The sequence below is a fragment of the Artibeus jamaicensis genome, unplaced genomic scaffold (assembly GCF_021234435.1).
Source record: "Artibeus jamaicensis isolate MK-2021 breed Jamaican fruit bat unplaced genomic scaffold, CSHL_Jam_final contig_648, whole genome shotgun sequence".
NCBI lineage: Eukaryota > Metazoa > Chordata > Mammalia > Chiroptera > Phyllostomidae > Artibeus > Artibeus jamaicensis.
The window spans coordinates 629,823-650,219 of NW_026521912.1; the positions used below are offsets into that span (position 1 = coordinate 629,823).

The window sequence follows — 20,397 nt, forward strand, 5'->3', positions numbered from 1 at the left end:
GGATTAAATGTTCCAATCTAAAGACACAGAATAGCTGCATGGATAAGAAAGCATGACCCACACATATGCTGCCTACAAGAGACCCACCTCAGAACAAAAGACCATCACAAACTAAAAGTGAAAGGCTGGAAACAAATTTTCCAAGCACATGGACAAGCAAAAAAAAGCTGGGGTAGTAATTCTCATATCAGACAAAATAGACTTCAAAAAAAGATCCATAAAGAGAGACCCAGAAGGTCACTTCATAATACTCAAGGGAAGAATCCACCAAGAAGACATTAACATCATAAATATATATGCACCCAACATAGGGGCACCAAAATATATTAAAAAAATCTTAGAGGAATTCAAGAAAGATATAGACAGCAACACAATTATAGTGGGGGATTTTAACACCCCACTATCAAAAATGGACAGATCTTCCAAACAAATTATCAACAAAGACATTGAGGCATTAAACAACACCCTTGATGAAATGGACCTAACTGATATATACAGAGCTCTTCACCCCAAAGAAGCTAAATACACATTCTTTTCAAATGCACATGGAACATTCTCAAAGATAGACCACATGATAGGACACAAAACAAGCCTCAACAAATTAAAAAATATTGAAATCATACCAAGCATTTTCTCTGACCACAAGGGACTGACACTGGAAACCAACCTCAAAGGAAAAAACCGAAAACACCCAAAATCACAGAGACTGAATGGTATGCTATTAAACAACAAATGGGTCAAGAATGAAATTAGGGAAGAAATCAAAACGTTTCTGGACACAAATGAAAACGATCTCACAACAACCCAAAACTTATGGGACACAGCGAAGGCAGTCCTGAGAGGGAAGTTTATAGCAATACAGGCCTACCTAAAGAAGATAGAAACATTTCAAACAAACAACCTTACTCTACGCCTGCAAGAACTCGAGGAACAACAACAAAAACAGCCCAAAGCAAGTAGAAGGAAGGAAATAACCAAGATCAGAGCAGAACTAAATGACATAGAGACTAAAAGCACAATTCTAAGGATCAATGAATCCAGGAGTTGGTTCTTTGAAAAGATAAACAAAATAGACAAGCCTTTAAGTAGGCTCATCAAGAAAAGAAGGGAATGGACACAAATAAACACAATCAGAAATGAAACAGGAGAGATTACAACTGATACCACAGAAATAGAAAGGATTGTAAGAAATTACTATGAAGAACAGTATGCCAAGAAATTTGAGAACCTACGGGAAATGGACACATTTCTAGAAAAATATAATCTCCCAAAACTTAATGAAAAAGAAGTAGAAAACCTGAATAGACCAATAACAGCAAAAGAAATTGAAGCAGTAATCAAAAAACTCCCATCACGACTTCCACCAACATGGAGGCATAGGTGGATGTGCCGTGCCTTCTCACACAACCAGGTTTAGAGACAACTAAATATTAGCAACAGAAAACACAGCCAGAACACGGAAAATTGAACTTTTCAGAAGTCCGTTAACAACAAATTCTTCAGCCTGACTGGTAAGGGGCGATGAAGAAATAGCAAAACTCTCAGACGCACAGTTTAAAACACTGGTGATCAGGATCCTCACAGAACTGGTTGATTATACCGACAAATTAGACAAATATATGAAGGCGAAACTAATTGAAATGAATGAAATTGCACAGGACACCAATAGCAATGAAAAGGAAACTGGGACTCAAATCAATGGAGTGGACCAGAAGAAAGCAAATAATGGCCAAACAGAAAAGAGTCAAGAAGCAAGAATTCAAAAAAATGAGGAGAGTCTTAGGAACCTCCAGGACATCTTTAAATGTTCCAACATCCGAATTATAGGGGTACCAGAAGGGGGAAAGGCACAGCCACCAGTGGAAAACTTATTTGAACAAATAAGAAAGGAGAATTTCCCCAATCTGGTAAAGGAAATAGACTTCCAAGAAATCCAGGAAGCTCAGAGAGTACCAAACAAGTTGGACCCAAGAAGGAACACACCAAGGCACATCATAATTACATTAGCCAAGATTAAAATGAAGGAGAGAATCCTAGAAGCAGCAAGAGATAAGGGGAGAGTCATCTACAAAGGAGTCCCCATCAGACTGTCAGCAGATTTCTCAAAAGAGACCTTACAGGCAAGAAGGGGCTGGAAAGAGGTATTCCAAATCATGAAATCCAAAGACCTACAACCAAGATTGCTCTATCCAGCAAAACTTTCATTTAGAATGGAAGGACAGATAAGATGCTTCTCAGATAAGATCAAATTCAAGGAGTTCATCATCACCAAGCCCTTATTATATGAAATGTTAAAGGGACTTATCTAAGAAAGAGAAGTTAAAGAAACATGAACAGTGAAAGGACAACAAACTCACAGTTATTAACAACCACACCTAAAACAAAAGCAAACTAAAAGGACAGCTAGATCAGGAGTGGAAACATAGAAATGAAGATCTCAAGGAGGGTTAGCAACAGGGGAGTGGGAGGAGGAGAAGGGGGGAGAAGGTACAGAAAATAAGTAGCATAGACAGTAGATAGAAAATAGATGGGGGGGCAAGAATAGCATGGGAAATATAGAATCTAAAGGACTTGAGACACATGGTCATAAACTAAAGGGGGGGTAATGGTGGGGATGGGGGGGTAGGATGGAGGGGAATGAAGGGGGGAATAGAACAACTGTAACAGCATAATCAATAAAAATTTTTTTTAAAAAAGGGGGGTTGTACTTACAACCTCCCCTTGACACTTCCACTGGGGAAAAAAAAAAAACTCCCATCACACAAAAGCCCTGGACCAGATGGGTTCACAGGAGAATTCTACAAAGGATTTAAGGAGGAGCAAACCCCTATTCTTCACAGACTATTCCAAAAAATCCAAAAGGATGGAAAATTCCCAAACTCCTTTTATGAAGCCAGCATCATCCTAATTCCAAAACCAGATAGAGATACAACAAAGAAAGAAAACTTCAGGCCAATATCACTGATGAACATAGACACTAAAATCCTCAACAACATATGGGCAAATCGCATCCAACAATATATCCAAAAGATTATACACCATGACCAAGTGGGATTCATCCCAGGGAGAAAAGGATGGTTCAACATTCACAAATCAGTAATGTAAATCAGAAATGTAATTCATCACATAAACAAAAGCAAAGACAAAAACCACATGATCATATCCATAGATGTGGAAAAAGCTTTTGATAAGATACAACACCCATTTATGATAAAACACTCAGCAAAGTGGGAATAGAGGGAGCATTCCTCCATATAATAAAGGCCATATATGAGAGACCTACAGCCAATATCATACTCAATGGGCAAAAACTAAAAGCTTTTCCACTAAGATCAGGAACAAGACAAGGATGTCCACTTTTACCACTTCTATTCAATATAGTTTTGGAAGTTTTGGCCACAGTGATCAGGCAGGAAAAGGAAATAAAAGGTATCCAAATAGGAAAGGAGGAAACAAAACTGTCACTGTTTGCAGATGACATGATAGTGTACATGGAAAATCCTATAGACTCTACCCAAAAAACTGCTCGAACTAATTAATGAATTTGGCAAAACAGCAGGATACAAAGTCAATATCCAGAAATCAAAGGCATTTTTGTATACTAACAATGAATCAGCAGAAGCAGAAATCAAGGAAAAAATCCCATTCGATATAGCAAAAACAAAAATAAAATATCTGGGAAAAACCTAACCAAGGAGGTAAAAGACCTGTATGCAGAAAACTACACAGCACTGAAGAAAGAAATCAGGGAAGATGCAAACAAATGGAAACACATACCTTGTTCATGGATTGGAAGAATTAACATCATCAAAATGTCCATACTACCCAAAGCAATATGCAGATTCAATGCAATACCTATTAAAGTACCAATGGCATATTTCACAGACATAGAACAAACACTTCAAAAATTTATATGGAACCATAAACGACCCTGAATAGCAGCTGCTCTTTTGAGAAAGAAGAACGGAGTGGGAGGGATCACAATACCTGATATCAAACCGTATTACAAGGCCACTGTAATCAAAACAGCCTGGTACTGGCATAAAAACAGGCACATAGACCAATGGAACAGAACAGAGAGCCCAGAAAGCAACCCAACTCTCTACAGTCAATTAATATTTGATAAAGGGGGCAGTAACATAAAATGGAGAAAAGATAGCCTCTTCAACAAATGGTGTTGGGAGAACTGGACAGCTATGTGCAAAAAAATGAAACTTGAGCACCAACTTACACCATACACCAAAATAAATTCAAGGTGGATAAAAGACTTAAATATAAGTCATGACACCATTAAAGTCCTCAAGGAGAACATTGGCAAGAAAATCTCAGATATTCCACGCAGCAATATTTCTACTGATATGTCCCCTAGAGCAAGGAATATAAAGGAAAGAATAAACAAATGGGATCTCATCAAAATAAAAAAGCTTCTGCATGGCTAAAGAAAACAGCATTAAATTAAAAAGACAACCAACTGTATGGGAAAACATATTTGCCAATGATACCTCAAACAAAGGTTTAATCTCCAAAATATACGAAGAACTTACAAGACTCCACTCTAAGAACACAACCAACCCAATTAAAAAATGGGAAAAGGACTTGAACAGACACTTCTTCAAAGAGGATATACAGAATATCCAGAGACACATGAAGAGATGCTCAATATCGTTAGCTATCAGAGAGATGCAAATTAAAACCACAATGAGATACCACTTTACACCAGTCAGGATGGCTATCATAAACAAAGCAACAAACAACAAATGTTGGAGAAGTTGTGCAGAAAAGGGGTCCTTAGTTCACTGTTGGTGGGATTGCAGACTGGTACAACCATTACGGAAAACAGTATGGAATTTTCTCAGAAAAATAAAAATCGACCTGCCTTTTGACCCAGCAATTCCACTGCTAGGATTATATCCTAAGAATCCTAAAACATCAATTTCAAAGAACCTATGCATTACAATGTTCATAGCAGCACAATTTTACAATAGCCAAGAGCTGGAAGCAACCTAGATGCCCATCAGTAAATGAATGGATCAAAAAATTGTGGTACATATACACAATGGAATTCTATGCAGCAGAGAGAAAGAAGGAGCTACTACCCTTTGCAACAACATGATAGAACTGGAAAGCATTATGCTGAGTGAAATAGGCCAGGCATTGAAAGACAAATACCATATGATCTCACCTTTAACAGGAAGCTAAACAACAAAACAAACAAGCAAACAGAATAAAAACAAAGACACTGAAATAGAGAATAAGTGGGCAGTGACCAGAGGGGAGAGGGAAGGGAATTTAAGGGGGAAAAAGGGGAGGGATTTTGAGGAGCAAGTGTGAAAGACACAGGGATGAGGACTAAGGGGGAGGAAGTGGGAGGGAGGTGGGGGGACCGGCAAGGGGGGCTGGGATGGGAGAAATAGACAAAAAACTTGTACTTGAAAAATAACTAAATAAATTTTTTTAAATATATATATATATATATATTTTATTGATTATGCTATTACAGTTGTACCATTTTCCCTCTTCATTGCCCTCCACCTTACACACCCACTCCCACCTACATTCCCTCCATTTAGTTCATGTCTATGGGTCATACAAATAAGTTCTTTGGCTTCTACATTTCCTATACTATTCTTACCCTCCTCCCATCTATTTTTCACCTACCGTCTATGCTCCTTATTCTCTGTACCTTTTCCCCCTCTCTTCCCCTCCCAATCCCCTGTTGGCAACCCTCCATGTGATCTCCATTTCTGTTCTTGTTCTAGTTGTTTGCATACTTTGCTTTTGCTTTTGCTTTTGTTTTGGTGTGGTTGTTAGTAATTATGAGTTTGCTGTCATTTTACTGTACATATTTTTTAAAGATTTTATTTATTTATCTTTAGATGGGAAAGGAAGGAGAGAGGGAGAGAAACATCAATGTATGGTTGCCTTTTGTGCGTCCCCTGCTGGGAACTGGCCTGCAGGGAACTGGCCTACAACCCAGGCATGTGCCTTGACTGGGAATCAAACCGTGATTGTCTGTTTGCAGGCCCGCGCCCAATCCACTGAGCTACACCCGCCAGGGCTACTGTACATATTTTTTTATCTTCTTTTTCTTAGATGAATCCCATTAACATTTCATACAATAAGGGCTTGGTGATGATGAACTCCTTGAACTTGACCTTATCTGAGAAGCACTTTATCTGTCCTTCCATTCTAAATGAAAGTTTTGCTGGATAGAGCAATCTTGGTTGTAGGTCTTTGGATTTCATGACTTGGAATACTTCTTTCCAGCCCCTTCTTGCCTGTAAGATGTCTTTTGAGAAATCAGCTGACAGTCTGATGGGGACTCCTTTGTAGGTGACTGTCCCCTTATCTCTTGCTGCTTCTAGGATTCTCTCCTTCATTTTAATCTTGGCTAATATAATGATGATGTGCCTTGGTGTGTTCCTTCTTGGGTCCAACTTCTTTGGGACTCTCTGAGCTTCCTGGATTTCCTGAAAGTCTATTTCCTTTGCCAGATTGGGGAAGTTCTCCTTTATTATTTGTTCAAATAAGTTTTCCACTTGTTGCTGTTCCTCTTCCCCTTCTGGTACCTCTATAATTCGGATGTTGGAACATTTAAAGATGTCCTGAAGGTTCCTAAGCCTCTCCTCATTTTTTTGAATTCTTGTTTCTTCATTCTTTTCTGTTTGGTCATTTTTTTCTTCCTTCTGGTTCACTCCTTTGATTTGAGTCCCAGTTTCCTTTCCATTACTATTGGTTTCCTGTGTATTTCCCTTCATTTCAATTAGTTTAGCCTTCATATGTTCCTCTAATTTGTGACTAAAATCAACCAGTTCTGTGAGCATCCTGATCACCAGTGTTTTGAACTATGCATCTGAGAGGTTGGCTATCTCTTCGTCACTTAGTTGTATTTTTTCTGGAGCTTTAATCTGTTTTTTTCCTTTGGGCCATTTTTTTTGTCTTTATGAGCCTGTTACATAGTGAGGGGCAGGGTCTTAGGTGTTCACCAGGGTGGAGCAACCCATGTCACTGAGTTGTCATGCTGTATGTGGGTAAGTGGTCTAAGAGGGAACAATGGCACTTGCTCCACTCTTTGCCAGATTTCAGTCACTTCCCCCCCACTACCCACAATCAACTTGGGCCCTTCTAGTGCTGATTCCTGCATGGTTGGGCTTGTGTACATTTTAGGACTCTGTGGTTCTCTCCAGTGAACTCTGGGAAACTGGGAGTTCCCTTGAGGCTGGAAGTTTCTCCCACTGCTGCCTCAACCTCGACAGGTGTTTTCAATCTGTGGTTTGAGTCTTTATTTCCCCACACTGGGACCCTAGGTTGCACAGTGTGCCCATTCCCCAGTTGTTTTTCCCAGTTTATCTGTGCACGATTGTGGGGCCTCCTTCTCCACCTGTTGCCATCTTGCTGTCCAGCTGCAGCCTTGCCCACCCCACTCCACAACCCAAAACCTTGCTGGGTCCACCAGCTGCAGCCTTGCACACCCCAGTCCTCCAGCCACACTGCCTTTCCGCAAGTCCTCTCCTTCTGGCTGCCCATCTCTGCCCCTCCTACCGGTCTGGATGAGTGTGTCTTCTTTAACTCCTCAGTGTCAGTCTTCCATACAGTTCAATTTTCTGTCAGTTCTGGTTGGTTTTTTGGTTTTAAATTGTTGTAGTCCTTCTTTTGTGCAAGGAGGGGCGGTGTTTCTACCTACGCCTCCATTTTGGCTGGAAATCCTCATTTCAACTTCTTGAAACATAGTCTAAAATAGTTTACTAGTTCTCACCTTCCTATTAATAATCTAATCTATCAGGACTTCCGGCCAAGGTGGAGGCATAGGTGAAAACACTATACCTCCTTGCACAACCAAAATTAAGGATAACAAAGATTTAGAAACAAAAACACAACCAGAACACACAGAAAACTGAACTATACCAAAGTCTGACAACAATGAACCACTCATCCAGACTGGTAAGAGGGGCAGAGTTGGTGGCTGGCAGAAAGGGATCGTGGCAGGAAGAAGTGGTTAGCAGAAGCAGGTGCAAGGAGAAAACAAGCAAATCCAGTGAGGCGCTGAAGGCGGTTGGCTGATTGCAGACACACATTTGTGTGCAGATAAACAGACCATGCAACCCAGGGTCCCAGCGACAGTAAATAAAGCCTAAAATCACCAAATGAAAAAACTTTCAGGGGTAGAGGTGCCAGAAGAGGTTCCCAGCCTCACAGGAGACTTCGCTGGAGAGATCCACAGGGTCCTAGAATGTACACAAGCCCACCCACCCAGGAACCAGCATCAGAAAGTCCCAATTTGCTTGTGGAAAGCAGCAGAGTGAACCAAAATCCGAGAGAGTGGAACAAGTGCCATTGCTCCCTCTCTGACCCCATCGCCACATACAGCATCACAACCCAGTGACTGGGTTGATCCGCCCTGGTGAACACCTAAGGCTCTGCCCCTCATACATAACAGGTGCCAACAGACCAAAACATTATGGCTCAAGAAGAACAGCTCAAAGCCCCAGAGACAATACTTCTAAGCAACCAAGAGATAGCCAACCGATCAGATACACAGTTCAAAACACTGGTGATCAGGGTGCTCACAGAACTGGTTGATGTTAGTTGCAAATTAGATGAAAAAATGAAGGCTACACTAAGTGAAATGAAGGGAAATGCACAGGGAACCAATAGTGATGGGAAAACAACTGGGACTCAAATCAGTGGAGTGGACCAGAAGGAAGAAAGAAACAACCAAACAGAAAGGAATGAAGAAACAAAAATTCAAAAAAAATGAGGAGAGGCTTAGGAACCTCCAGGACATCTTAAAATGTTCCAACATCGAATTAGGGGTACCAGAAGGGAAAGAGGAACAGCAACACGTGCAAAACTTATTTGAACGAATAAGAAAGGAGAACTTCCCCAATCTGGCAAAGGAAATAGAATTCAGGAAGTCCAAGAAGCTCAGAGTCCCAAGAAGTTGGACCCAAGAAGGAACACACCAAGGCACATCATAATTACATTACTCAAGGTTAAATGAAGGAGAGAATCCTAGAAGCAGCAAGAGATAAGGGGACAGTCACCTACAAAGGAGTTCCCATCAGACTGTCAGCGGATTTCTCAAAAGAGACCTTACAGGCAAGAAGGGGCTGGAAAGAGTCCCTTCCAGCAGAAGTATTCCAAATCATGAAAGGCAAGGACCTACATCCCAGATTACTCTATCCAGCAAAGCTTTCATTTAGAATGGAAGGACAGATAAAGTGTTTCTCAGATAAGGTCAAATTCAAGGAGTTCATCATCACCAAGCCCTTATCATATGAAATGTTAAAGGGACTTATTTAAGAAAAAGGAGTTAAAAAATATGAACAGTGAAAGGACAGCCAACTCACACTTATTAACAACCACACCTAAAACAAAAGCAAACTAAGCAGACAGATCAGGAGTGGAGCCACAGAAATGGAGATCACATGGAGGGTTAGCAACAGGGGAGTGGGAAGATGAGAAGGGGGGAGAATGTACATAGAATAAGTAGCATAGACGGTGGGGAGAAAATAGATGGGGGGAGGGCAAGAGTAGTGTGGGAAATGTAGAAGCTAAAGAACTTAAGATACATGGACATGAACTAAAGGGAGGGAATGTGGGTGGGAGGGGCTGTGTAAGGTGGAGGGGAATGAAGGGGGAAAAATAGGACAACTGTAATGATAATAATCAATTAAATATATTTAAAATAATAATTTTCCTTTAAAAATTATCTAATTTATCATAATCTGTTCACCCTAATCCACTGAAATTGCTCTTGCCAATGTCTCCAATGTTCTCCTAGTTACAAATTCCAATTGACTCTATTACTTATCTGTGGTATGTGACACTAATGACCTTCTTAGATTCATTTCTTCTTTGGGCTCAGTGCCATCACTCTTCTGGCTTCACTCTTACCTGCACAACCATTCCTTTTCATCTTAATTCAATTCCTTTTCTTACATCAACTCCTTATAATATTGATGATTTCCTGGGTCATATCCGTGATTTCTTTGTTTCTGATTCTAATCTGTACACTCTGTTGGCCAGTTTCATGTACCATGGTTTTGACTGCACCTATATTTTAATTATCCTTAATGCTAGTTATCTTGTTCATGATTTTCTTTAAGATCTGTATGAACATTTTAACATGTGTAAAACTAAACTTGCTCATCCCCTGTATTGCCTACTTAGCTCATGGCACAACCATCCCATCCACCCAGTTAATTAGGCAGAAACCTATCTTTCTTCTCACATCACCTCTCCCAATCACTTGATTGCAAAAACCAAGCCCTATTTACCCCATTAACATCTGTCAGAGTCTTCATTCCTTGAGTGGAGAGCTTCATTTACCTACCATTCAAATTACTGTAACAGCCCATACTTCTAGGCTTCAGTCTTCACAGCAGTCTTCAACCTCCTGAATTCATGATTTACACATCATGCCAAAACAATTTTGCCCACATAAAATCTTTCACTGGTTCCATAAACTTCAGAAGCAAAATCAATTCTTTGGCACAGGAAATAACACCTTTGGTTAACTGACCTCTGCCTCCTCAAGCTTCAATACCAGTCATTCTCATCACTTAACAGATGTCCTACAAACACACCATGCTGTCAGCTTTGCATATTTTGAACTACTCATTTCATGCTGGAGAATTTATATTATTTTTCCAAAACTGGGTTTAAGCATCACTGTTTGGAACACTAACTCTGGTCTTTCCAGGCCCCCTTGGCTAAGCTCCTTTCTGCATCCTGCACAAATCTCTACAATTTCTATGTTACATAACATAGTATCACAATAACATTGATTTCCTTGTGAAAATACTTTAACACATACTCTGCTTACTCATTTGTCATTCCCTTTAATGCTATCCTCTTGCCCCTTCAATTCATGACTTCTTCAAGTCAGGGCTTGTTTCTTCTGTACAATTTCTGGTGCCTAGGAGAGAACCTGGCTCAAACCTGGTAATAAACATTTACTGGATAAACGAGTTCCAGGGATTAGAATGATTTCCCTTCTTTCTTTTTCCTTCACAATCTGAAATCTGTTAAAACTAGCAGCCCAATTCCCAATCACACATGAGTAAGTTAAAAAGCTGTGTATTACATTTAAAAAAGGTAGTATTACATTACACAATGTAATACTACTCAGCCATAAAAAAAGGAAAACTTACCCTAATTTATGACAGCATGGACAGACGTGGAGAACATTATGCTAAGTGAAATAAGCCAGTCAGAGAAAGACAGATACCATATGATTTCACTCATATGTCGAAGCTAATGAACTAAATAAACAAGTAAAATAGAGATAGACTCAGATAGAGATCAGGTGGACAGCTGTTGGGGGAGTGAAAACTGAGCAAAAAAGAAAAAGGAAAAATCTCAGGGACAGGAAAAACGGTGTGGTTATTGTCAGGGGAAAAGGAGTTGGAGGGAAAGTATAGTAGGGTATACAGGGCATAAATGGTGATGGACAGACTTGACTTGGACTGGTGAACACACAACGCAGTGTACAGATGATGTGTTGTGAAATTGTATACCTGGAACCTGCATAATTTTGTTGAGCAGTGTCACCCCAATAAATCAATAAAAAGGAAAAAAGTGATAAAGGAGGTTAGTGGAAAAAGTAATTTTTATCAGATGCTCAATAACAGCCACAAAAAAATAAAAATAAAAACTAGACGACCTCAAGTGAGAAAATTTTTTTCTTTTATTTATTTATTTATTTAATTAATTTATTTTATTTTATTTTTATTGATTATGCTGTTACAGTTGTTCTATTCCCCCTTTATTCCCCTCCACCCTACCCCTCATCCCCACCATTACCCCCCTTTAGTTTATGACCATGTGTCTCAAGTCCTTTAGATTCTATATTTCCCATGCTATTCTTGCCCCCCCATCTATTTTCTATCTACTGTCTATGCTACTTATTTTCTGTACCTTCTCCCCCCTTCTCCTCCTCCCACTCCCCTGTTGCTAACCCTCCTTGAGATCTTCATTTCTATGTTTCCACTCCTGATCTAGCTGTCCTTTTAGTTTGCTTTTGTTTTCGGTGTGGTTGTTAATAACTGTGAGTTTGTTGTCCTTTCACTGTTCATGTTTCTTTAACTTCTTTTTTTTAGATAAGTCCCTTTAACATTTCATATAATAAGGGCTTGGTGATGATGAACTCCTTGAATTTGATCTTATCTGAGAAGCACTTTATCTGTCCTTCCATTTTAAATGAAAGTTTTGCTGGATAGAGCAATCTTGGTTGTAGGTCTTTGGATTTCATGACTTGGAATACCTCTTTCCAGCCCCTTCTTGCCTGTAAGGTCTCTTTTGAGAAATCTGCTGACAGTCTGATGGGGACTCCTTTGTAGGTGACTGTCCCCTTAGCTCTTGCTGCTTCTAGGATTCTCTCCTTCATTTTAATCTTGGCTAATGTAATTACGATGTGCCTTGGTGTGTTCCTTGTTGGGTCCAACTTCTTTGGTACTCTCTGAGCTTCCTGGATTTCCTGGAAGTCTATTTCCTTTGCCAGATTGGGGAAATTCTCCTTTCTTATTTGTTCAAATAAGTTTTCCACTGGTGGCTGTGCCTTTCCCCCTTCTGGTACCCCTATAATTCGGATGTTGGAGCGTTTAAAGATGTCCTGGAGGTTCCTAAGACTCTCCTCATTTCTTTGAATTCTTGCTTCTTGACTCTTTTCTGTTTGGCCATTATTTGCTTTCTTCTGGTCCACTCCATTGATTTGAGTCCCAGTTTCCTTTTCATTGCTATTGGTGTCCTGTGCAATTCCATTCATTTCAATTAGTTTCGCCTTCATATATTTGTCTAATTTGTCCGTATAATCAACCAGTTCTGTGAGGATCCTGATCACCAATGTTTTAAACTGTGCGTCTGTGAGTTTTGCTATTTCTTCATCGCTTAGATCTATTGGCTCTGGGGCTCTGAGATCCTCCTGCGCCATTCTTGGTCTGTTCGGGCCCTTTAAGTGTGAGAAGCGGCGCCTTGGATTCCCAGGTGGCTGGGTTGTGACGCTGTATGTGGGGGCGTGGCCAGAGCGGGGAAATGGCGACCTCCTCTGCTGTTTTGTGCAGCTGGGTGTGGAGCAGTGCCTTAGGTGGTTCACCTGGGCCGGGCCACTCAGAGTCGCTGGGTTATGACGCTGTATGTGGAGGTGTGGTCAGAGCAGGGAAATGGCAGCGCCCTCCACTGCCGCTTGCTGTGGGGACCTGCCGCCCGGTCCAACCGCCCACTCCTTCGCCTGTCCACCCGCGCACAAATGCTCGACCTCAGTCAACACGCAGCCCCGCTGCCCCACTGTCTCCCCCGCGGTCGCTCGCCTGGTCGCTCGCTCGGTCGCTCACTAGGTTCGACCCTGCGCCTGGATTCCGCAGTCCTGAGTCCGTCTGGCCGAGTCCTCCTGTGCAACCCTGCTCCGCCAGCCGCTGGTTTCACCCCTTACCGGTCAGGCTGAAGAATTTGTTGTTAACGGACTTCCGAAAAGTTCAATTTTCCGTGTTCTGGTTGTGTTTTCTGTTGCTAATATTTAGTTTTCTCTAATCTTGGTTGAGTGAGAAGGCACGGCACATCCACCTATGCCTCCATCTTGGCGGAAGTCCAGAAAATTTTTTATTTCATGGAAATGATTCCTTTTCAAAACTTTGCCATAGGTGATAAGTTCTTTAAACTATTTCTTAGGACTGGGTTTTCTTTTGCAGCCAACAAAGAAAATATTAAAAGTTTTCACCTTTAATTGATTGCCTAATCAAACTATACCTTTTTCTACTTAAATTACCTAACATGCTGTTCAAAACATACAAAGCATAATTTAAAATATGACTTCAAAGGAACAAAAAAATAATTCTTAGAACAAAATTAGAAATAGTGTAAAATTTTGGAGAGATTGTTAGGTATAGTTTTGATGTAACTAGAAGAATAAAGGAAAAAGAGAAGATATTTTTTCTCTTTTTAGAGAAAACTACACACAAAGTTTAAAATAGTCTAGAACGTCTGGCCAAGAGAAGGTGTAGGGTCCTGGCTGGTGTACCTCAGTGGATTGAGCATGGGCCTGTGAAGCAAAGCGTTGCGGGTTTGAGTCCCAGTCAAAACACATGCCTGGGTTGCAGGCCAAGTCTCCAGTAGGGGGCACATGAGAGGCACCCACACACTGATAGTTCTCTCCCACTCTTTCTCCTTCCCTTCCCCTCTCTCTAAAAATAAATAAATGAGATTAAACCTTTGTCTGAGGTATCATTGGCAAATATGTTTTCCCATACAGTTGGTTGTCTTGATAATACTGTTTTCTTTAGCCACGCAGAAGCTTTTTATTTTGATGAGATCCCATTTGTTTATTCTTTCCTTTATATTCCTTGCTCTAGGGGACATATCAGTAAAAATATTGCTGTGTGGAATATCCGAGATTTTCTTGCCAATGTTCTCCTCTAGGACTTTAATGGTGTCACGACTTATATTTAAGTCTTTTATCCACCTTGAATTTATTTTGGTGTATGGTGTAAGTTGGTGCTCAAGTTTCATTTTTTTGCACATAGCTGTCCAGTTCTCCCAACACCATTTGTTGAAGAGGCTATCTTTTCTCCATTTTATGTTACTGCCCCCTTTATCAAATATTAATTGACTGTAGAGAGTTGGGTTGATTTCTGGGCTCTCTGTTCTGTTCCATTGGTCTATGTGCCTGTTTTTATGCCAGTACCAGGCTGTTTTGATTACAGTGGCCTTGTAATACAGTTTGATATGAGGTATTGTGATCCCTCCTACTTTGTTCTTCTTTCATAAAAGTGCAGCTGCTATTCAGGGTCGTTTATGGTTCCATATAAATTTTTGAAGTGTTTATTCTATGTCTGTGCAATGTGCCATTGGTACTTTAATAGGTATTGCATTGAATCTGCATATTGCTTTGGGTAGTATGGACATTTTGATGATGTTAATTCTTCCAATCCATGAACAAGGTATGTGTTTCCATTTGTTTGCATCTTCCCTGATTTCTTTCTTCAGTGCTGTGTAGTTTTCTGCATACAGGTCTTTTACCTCCTTGGTTAGGTTTATTCCCAGATATTTTATTTTTGTTTTTGCTATATCAAATGGGATTTTTTCCTTGATTTCTGCTTCTGCTGATTCATTGTTAGTATACAAAAATGCCTTTGATTTCTGGATATTGACTTTGTATCCTGCTGTTTTGCCAAATTCATTAATTAGTTTGAGCAGTTTTTTGGTAGAACTTACACTACTCCACTCTAAGAAGACATCTAACCCAATTAAAAAATGGGAAAAGGACCTGAACAGACACTTCTCCAAGGAGGACATACAGAATATCCAGAGACACATGAAGAGATGCTCAATATGATTAGCTATCAGAGAGATGCAAATTAAAACCACAATGAGATACCACTTTACACCGGTCCAGAAAATCCAGGAAGCTCGGAGAGTCCCAAAGAAGTTGGACCCAAGAAGAAACACACCAACATTGGCCAAGATTAAAATAAAGGAGAGAATCCTAGAAGCAGCAAGAGCTAAGGGGACAGTCACCTACAAAGGAGTTCCCATCAGACTGTCAGCTGATTTCTCAAAAGAGACCTTACAGGCAAGAAGAGGCTGGAAAGAGGTATTCCAAGTCATGAAAACCAAAGACCTACAACCAAGATTGCTCTATCCAGCAAAGTTTTCACTTAGAATGGAAGGACAGATAAAGTGCTTCTCAGATAAGATCAAATTCAAGGAGTTCATCATCACCAAGCCCTTATTATATGAAATGTTAAAGGGACTTACCTAAGAAAAAGAAGATAAAAAAGATGAACAGTGAAAGGACAGCAAACTCACAGTTATCAACAACCACACCTAAAACAAAAGCAAATAAGAGGACAGCTAGATCAGGAGTGAACCATAGAAATGAAGGTTATGTGAAGGATTAGCAACAGGGGAGTGGGAGAAGGAGAAAGAGGGAGAAGGTACAGAAAATAGACAGTAGATAGAAAATAGATGGGGGGAGGGTAAGAATAGTAGGGGAAATACAGAATCTAAAGAACTTGAGACACGTGTTCATGAACTAAAGGGGGGGAATGGTGGGGGAGGGGTGTGCAGGGTGGAGGGGAACGGAGGGGGGGAAATAGAATAAATGTAATGGCATAATCAATGAAAAAAAGAAAAAAAAACAAGAACAGTTTGTGCAACATCAGCGTAACCTGGCAGCCATGGAGAGTGGAGTGGAATGCACATGCGTGAACAATGACAACTTCACTGCACTAGTCAGTAGCGATGATGGACGCATTCAGTGAGCATGTGTACTGTGTGGCCATCGCATTCAAAATGACTGAGCAAGTAAAGCAAAGAATCTGCATCAAATTCTGCATCAAAGCTTGAACATTCCTCCGTGGAAACTATTCATATGATTCAGAAGGCTTTCAGGGATGATGCAATGAGTGCAGCACAAATAAAAGTGTGGTACAAATGCTTCAAAAATGGTTGAAAATCTGTTGAAAGTGATCCACATTCTGGAAGGCCTTCAATAAGCGGAATATCTGAGTATGTTGAATGTGCACAGGCTGCAATCGACAAAGATCAGTGACTGACAGTATGAGAACCAGAAACTGATCTGGAGATTCCAAAAACTACTGTGTCCAAGATTTTGATACAGGATCTTGGCATGAAACGTGTTGTGGAAAATGTGTTACACAGCTTCTGCTACCAAGGCAGAAGGAACACTGTGGTACAGTTGCTAATCACTTGATTCAAACTGCTACTAATGAACCAGATTTCCTCAAGAAGGTCATAACTTTGAAGGGGACTGAGGCATCACTGTCCTATGTACAATGTTTCTTGTATCTTGTGTCTTATTCAATAAACATCTCTAGTTTTCATATTACATGGCTGGGTACTTTCTGGACAGTCCCTATGTATATGTGTATATTTTATCCTCTGATGTTTTTACCATTTTGTACAATATTTTATAAGAAAAGTAATGAATTATTTGTATATAGGGGAGGGATACAAGAAATGATCTTTGATCTTAAAGAATTTACAATTCAACTGACAGATGGGAAAAAAGCATGAAATAATTTGAACAATAAAAAAAAGTATAGCTCAACAGGACCACACACTATCTCCTAGTTCAAACCTCATTTATGAGATGAGGAACACGAGGTCCAGGGTAGTCAAAACCCCAGGTTACATAGTTTATTAGCAACAGATGTAGGACAATAATTAAAGTTTTCTTTTAACCCAGTCCTTGGTATACTCTCCCTCTGGTCTTAAAGGTCCTGTTAGTGAGTTTTACACACAGGCCCATGCAGTACTGACATACAGGCAGCAAGCAAGGTCAGGGAGAATGCTGCAAAGGATCTATATACAGGAAGGAGAAGATTCTGGGCAAGAAAACAACATGGCTCTTTTGTAATGAAATGGAAAAGCAGCCCACATATGCAATGGGAGACCCTAGCTGTAGCCTCAGAATACCAAACACCACAGCATTTTGTGGGTCCAAAAGATTACAGTGCAGAAGAGCCCTGGTAATACGTGGCTGGGTGTGCCCTGTGTTCTGAAAGATTCCCAGAGCAATGGCTTGGTGATAACAAGCAGGAACTTAGATGTCCCATACACTTGGGTTTGAATTCAGGTTACCTGACTTCTCTGAGGCTCAGTTTTTCATTTGTAAACTGGGGATAATAACTGTTGTGCTGTTATGAGAGTGAGAACAAAGGTAAAGCCCTCAGGACATTACCCAGCAACATTACCTGTTATTGTTAGATGAAGATGAGTAAAGAAAGGACAAGTATTTTCTGGGTCCTAGGAACATTGTATAACAGTTTGTATCTAACACTAATATTATTATTACTAGAAAAACATTGTTCAGCTACATCAACAACCACATGTTATGCCCGGCCCTGCTCAAAACACTTTCCAAGAGCTAACTCACATGATCCTCTCACCCAACCTATGAGGTGGGCACAGCTATTGTTCCCATTTTATAGATGAGTAGACAGAGGCACAGAGAGGTGGAGGTATTTTTCCAAGGCCCATAAAGGGCAACAGAGAGTATGGGTTCAAACCTAGCCATGTGGCTCAAAAGCCCCACTTCCTAACCACTGTATATACTGCCTTTCCACTATGATATCCCACAAAACCCTCCCTGCTGCTTCCTGAGGAGTTTTTTATCTGCCCTTGGAATCAAGGGACCTTTCCAACTATATCCCCTCCAACATGGCTATCCTGTATTCACACACAGGCTTGCTGTATGAGATACCTCCCTCATTCCCACACATAAAGATAAAAATGGCAGGTGAAGACCAATTTTCAAGAGCGTGGTAGAAACAAGGCACATGATCCAGAGCTAAGAGGGAAAGAAAACTAAAAACCATAGATCTGAAAAGCCAGGAGTGGAAGAAGGGGGGAATGGGGAGGGGTATCACCAGGACTCTTAGGGGTGAAAAGAAAAAAGAAAGCATTCTTGCCAAGGGTAGGGAGGGAGATGTTGGTGAGGCAAGGAGGCAGGGCCACAAAGGAACTTGGCCAAGAGTGATGTTTGTTTGTTCTGTCCCCAAGTAATATAAGATGTGCAGCATCTTACCTGTCAAATTAGGATCCATACAGTGAATTGAGATTAACGAATAAAAGTACGTCTATTAGGGAAAGAAAAGGGGACCACTTGACCTGGATTGGGGGAGGAGGCAAGCATTCGCTACAAAATCCACCATCAACCAGGGTGGACCAACTCTTCCAAAGGAAAAGGACTTGGCCTCCAAACCCTGGGGAAGAATGCACTGGGTAGAGAACTTCAGTTTGAGTGAAAACAGAAAACAAACAAAAATAAAGAACAACAGCGATCTGTCCCTAAGATCTGAGATACAGTGAACTCACCTGACAGCTTGCTTCCCTTTGCTCAGGAGCCATGTCCTCCTTCCCTGCTCTTCCCCCTGAGGGCGGGCAGAGTCTCCAAAACACAGATCTTAAAGAAAATGGGAGCGAAGATAGTGAAGCCCCTTCTACTTTCCACCCCAAGAATCAGCAGCTCTCAAATCCTTAGGCCACCTAAGAATGCCCCATGTGCCCTCAGAGAAAGAAGTCAGAAGGAACCAGGGGCACTGAAAGGACCTGGCATGGATCAGCAGCAGTAGCAGCAGCAAAGAATTGGAGCCTCGCCATGAGCCATGCCCCGCCCATGTCATTCAGTCCCACAGCACCTAGGGCACCGTCCGCACCCCCACTTTACAGACCAGGATACTGAGGGCACAGTGGGAGCTGCGCGCTCTCACAAGCCGACGAGGGTGCCAAGGGCTCCCGACACGGCTCCAGCGCATCCCATCAGGAATCACTGCACGCCTGTGACAACTTTCTCCACCGCAAGCTTTTCCCACCCAGCTCCCCACCCCCAACCCCACCCCCGTCTCCTGTCAAGGAATCAATTTCTAGACATTTAGGGAAAACTGCTTTGAAAAGGGTAAACATCGGCTTCGCTAAGGTGGAGAGGGGGGTGTTCTCTGAGGAGTGGGCACAGGAAATGAAGATCCGGGTCAAGGTCCTGACTCTGCCACTGCGGGAAGCTGGCAACTCACTTCTCATTTTGCCACCCAGGCCCCCCGCCCCCAACTCCAGAGGGCAGCGGTGGCAGCCTGGAGGGGAGGAAACGCCTTTCCTCTCTTTCACTGATGGCAGGTAGCTGACTCAAAGGCCTGTAGGGGCCTGGCAGGGAGCTCGCTGGGAATGGTCGGGAGGAAGTAAGAGGGGGGCTCGGCCTTGGGGAAACAAGGATGAAGTGCCGGGCACGTCTGTAGAGCGGCTCCTGGGGCACAGGCGGACAAAATCCCGGAGCCCGGCCCTTGGCCCACCTGCGCCTACAAATCACTAGCGCAGATCCGGCCTGTACCACGTGCCCATCCTCCCGAGGCCCCATCCAGCCGACCTTCAGCCACTCACTTCGCCCAGGCCGCGGAGATGGGGGCGTGCCTCCAAGAGACACGCTCAGCAGGAGGGAGGCTCCAGGACTGCCCAGCCTGCCCGCAGCCTTGGGTCAGGATTCCTCACAGGATTTGGGCCAGCAGCCGGCTCACAAAAGCCGCAACCTGCCCCCCACCCGCCCCTTGTATGTTGGGGGGAGGAGGGAGGCGGGGGACTAGGGGCTGCGCTAAAGCCAGTGGGATGTACAAGGACCTGAGGGTTCTGGGAAGTGTAGTTCTCTGCGCTCATCTATGGTTACTCTGTCACTTGCCCAGACCCGACTTTCTAAATGATTGCTGCCCTGCAGTTACTGTAGGCCCCTAGGTTCCCAGTTCCTCCGTTCACCAGGAAGGAAAGGGAGGTTCGCCAAGGGCGATCGGTGCAGTATCTCGCAGCTCCACAGCTGAATGAATAACAGTAGGGCAAGTAGACAATCGCCAAGAATAAACCAATTTCTCTTTCAATCGTTAAACTAAAGTATCG

General features: G+C 41.9%; 1 protein-coding gene across 2 annotated transcripts in view; it reads right to left on the reverse strand.

Moving 5' to 3' along the window:
* Positions 1-20,053, reverse strand: part of ZFP2 (ZFP2 zinc finger protein) — a 64,805-nt gene extending 44,752 nt beyond the window's left edge. Inside the window, exons 1-2 of one of the 2 annotated variants that reach the window (XM_053670922.1) lie at positions 19,894-20,053; positions 18,838-18,925 (exon numbers count right to left, since the gene is read on the reverse strand). In XM_053670922.1, the coding sequence (XP_053526897.1) occupies positions 18,838-18,870 (33 nt within the window). In that variant the 5' untranslated portion in view covers positions 18,871-18,925; positions 19,894-20,053. Of the gene's footprint in view, positions 1-18,837; positions 18,926-19,893 lie in introns of those variants that run through there. The other variant, XM_053670921.1, reaches the window with a different exon arrangement.
* Positions 20,054-20,397: the final 344 nt, after the last annotated feature.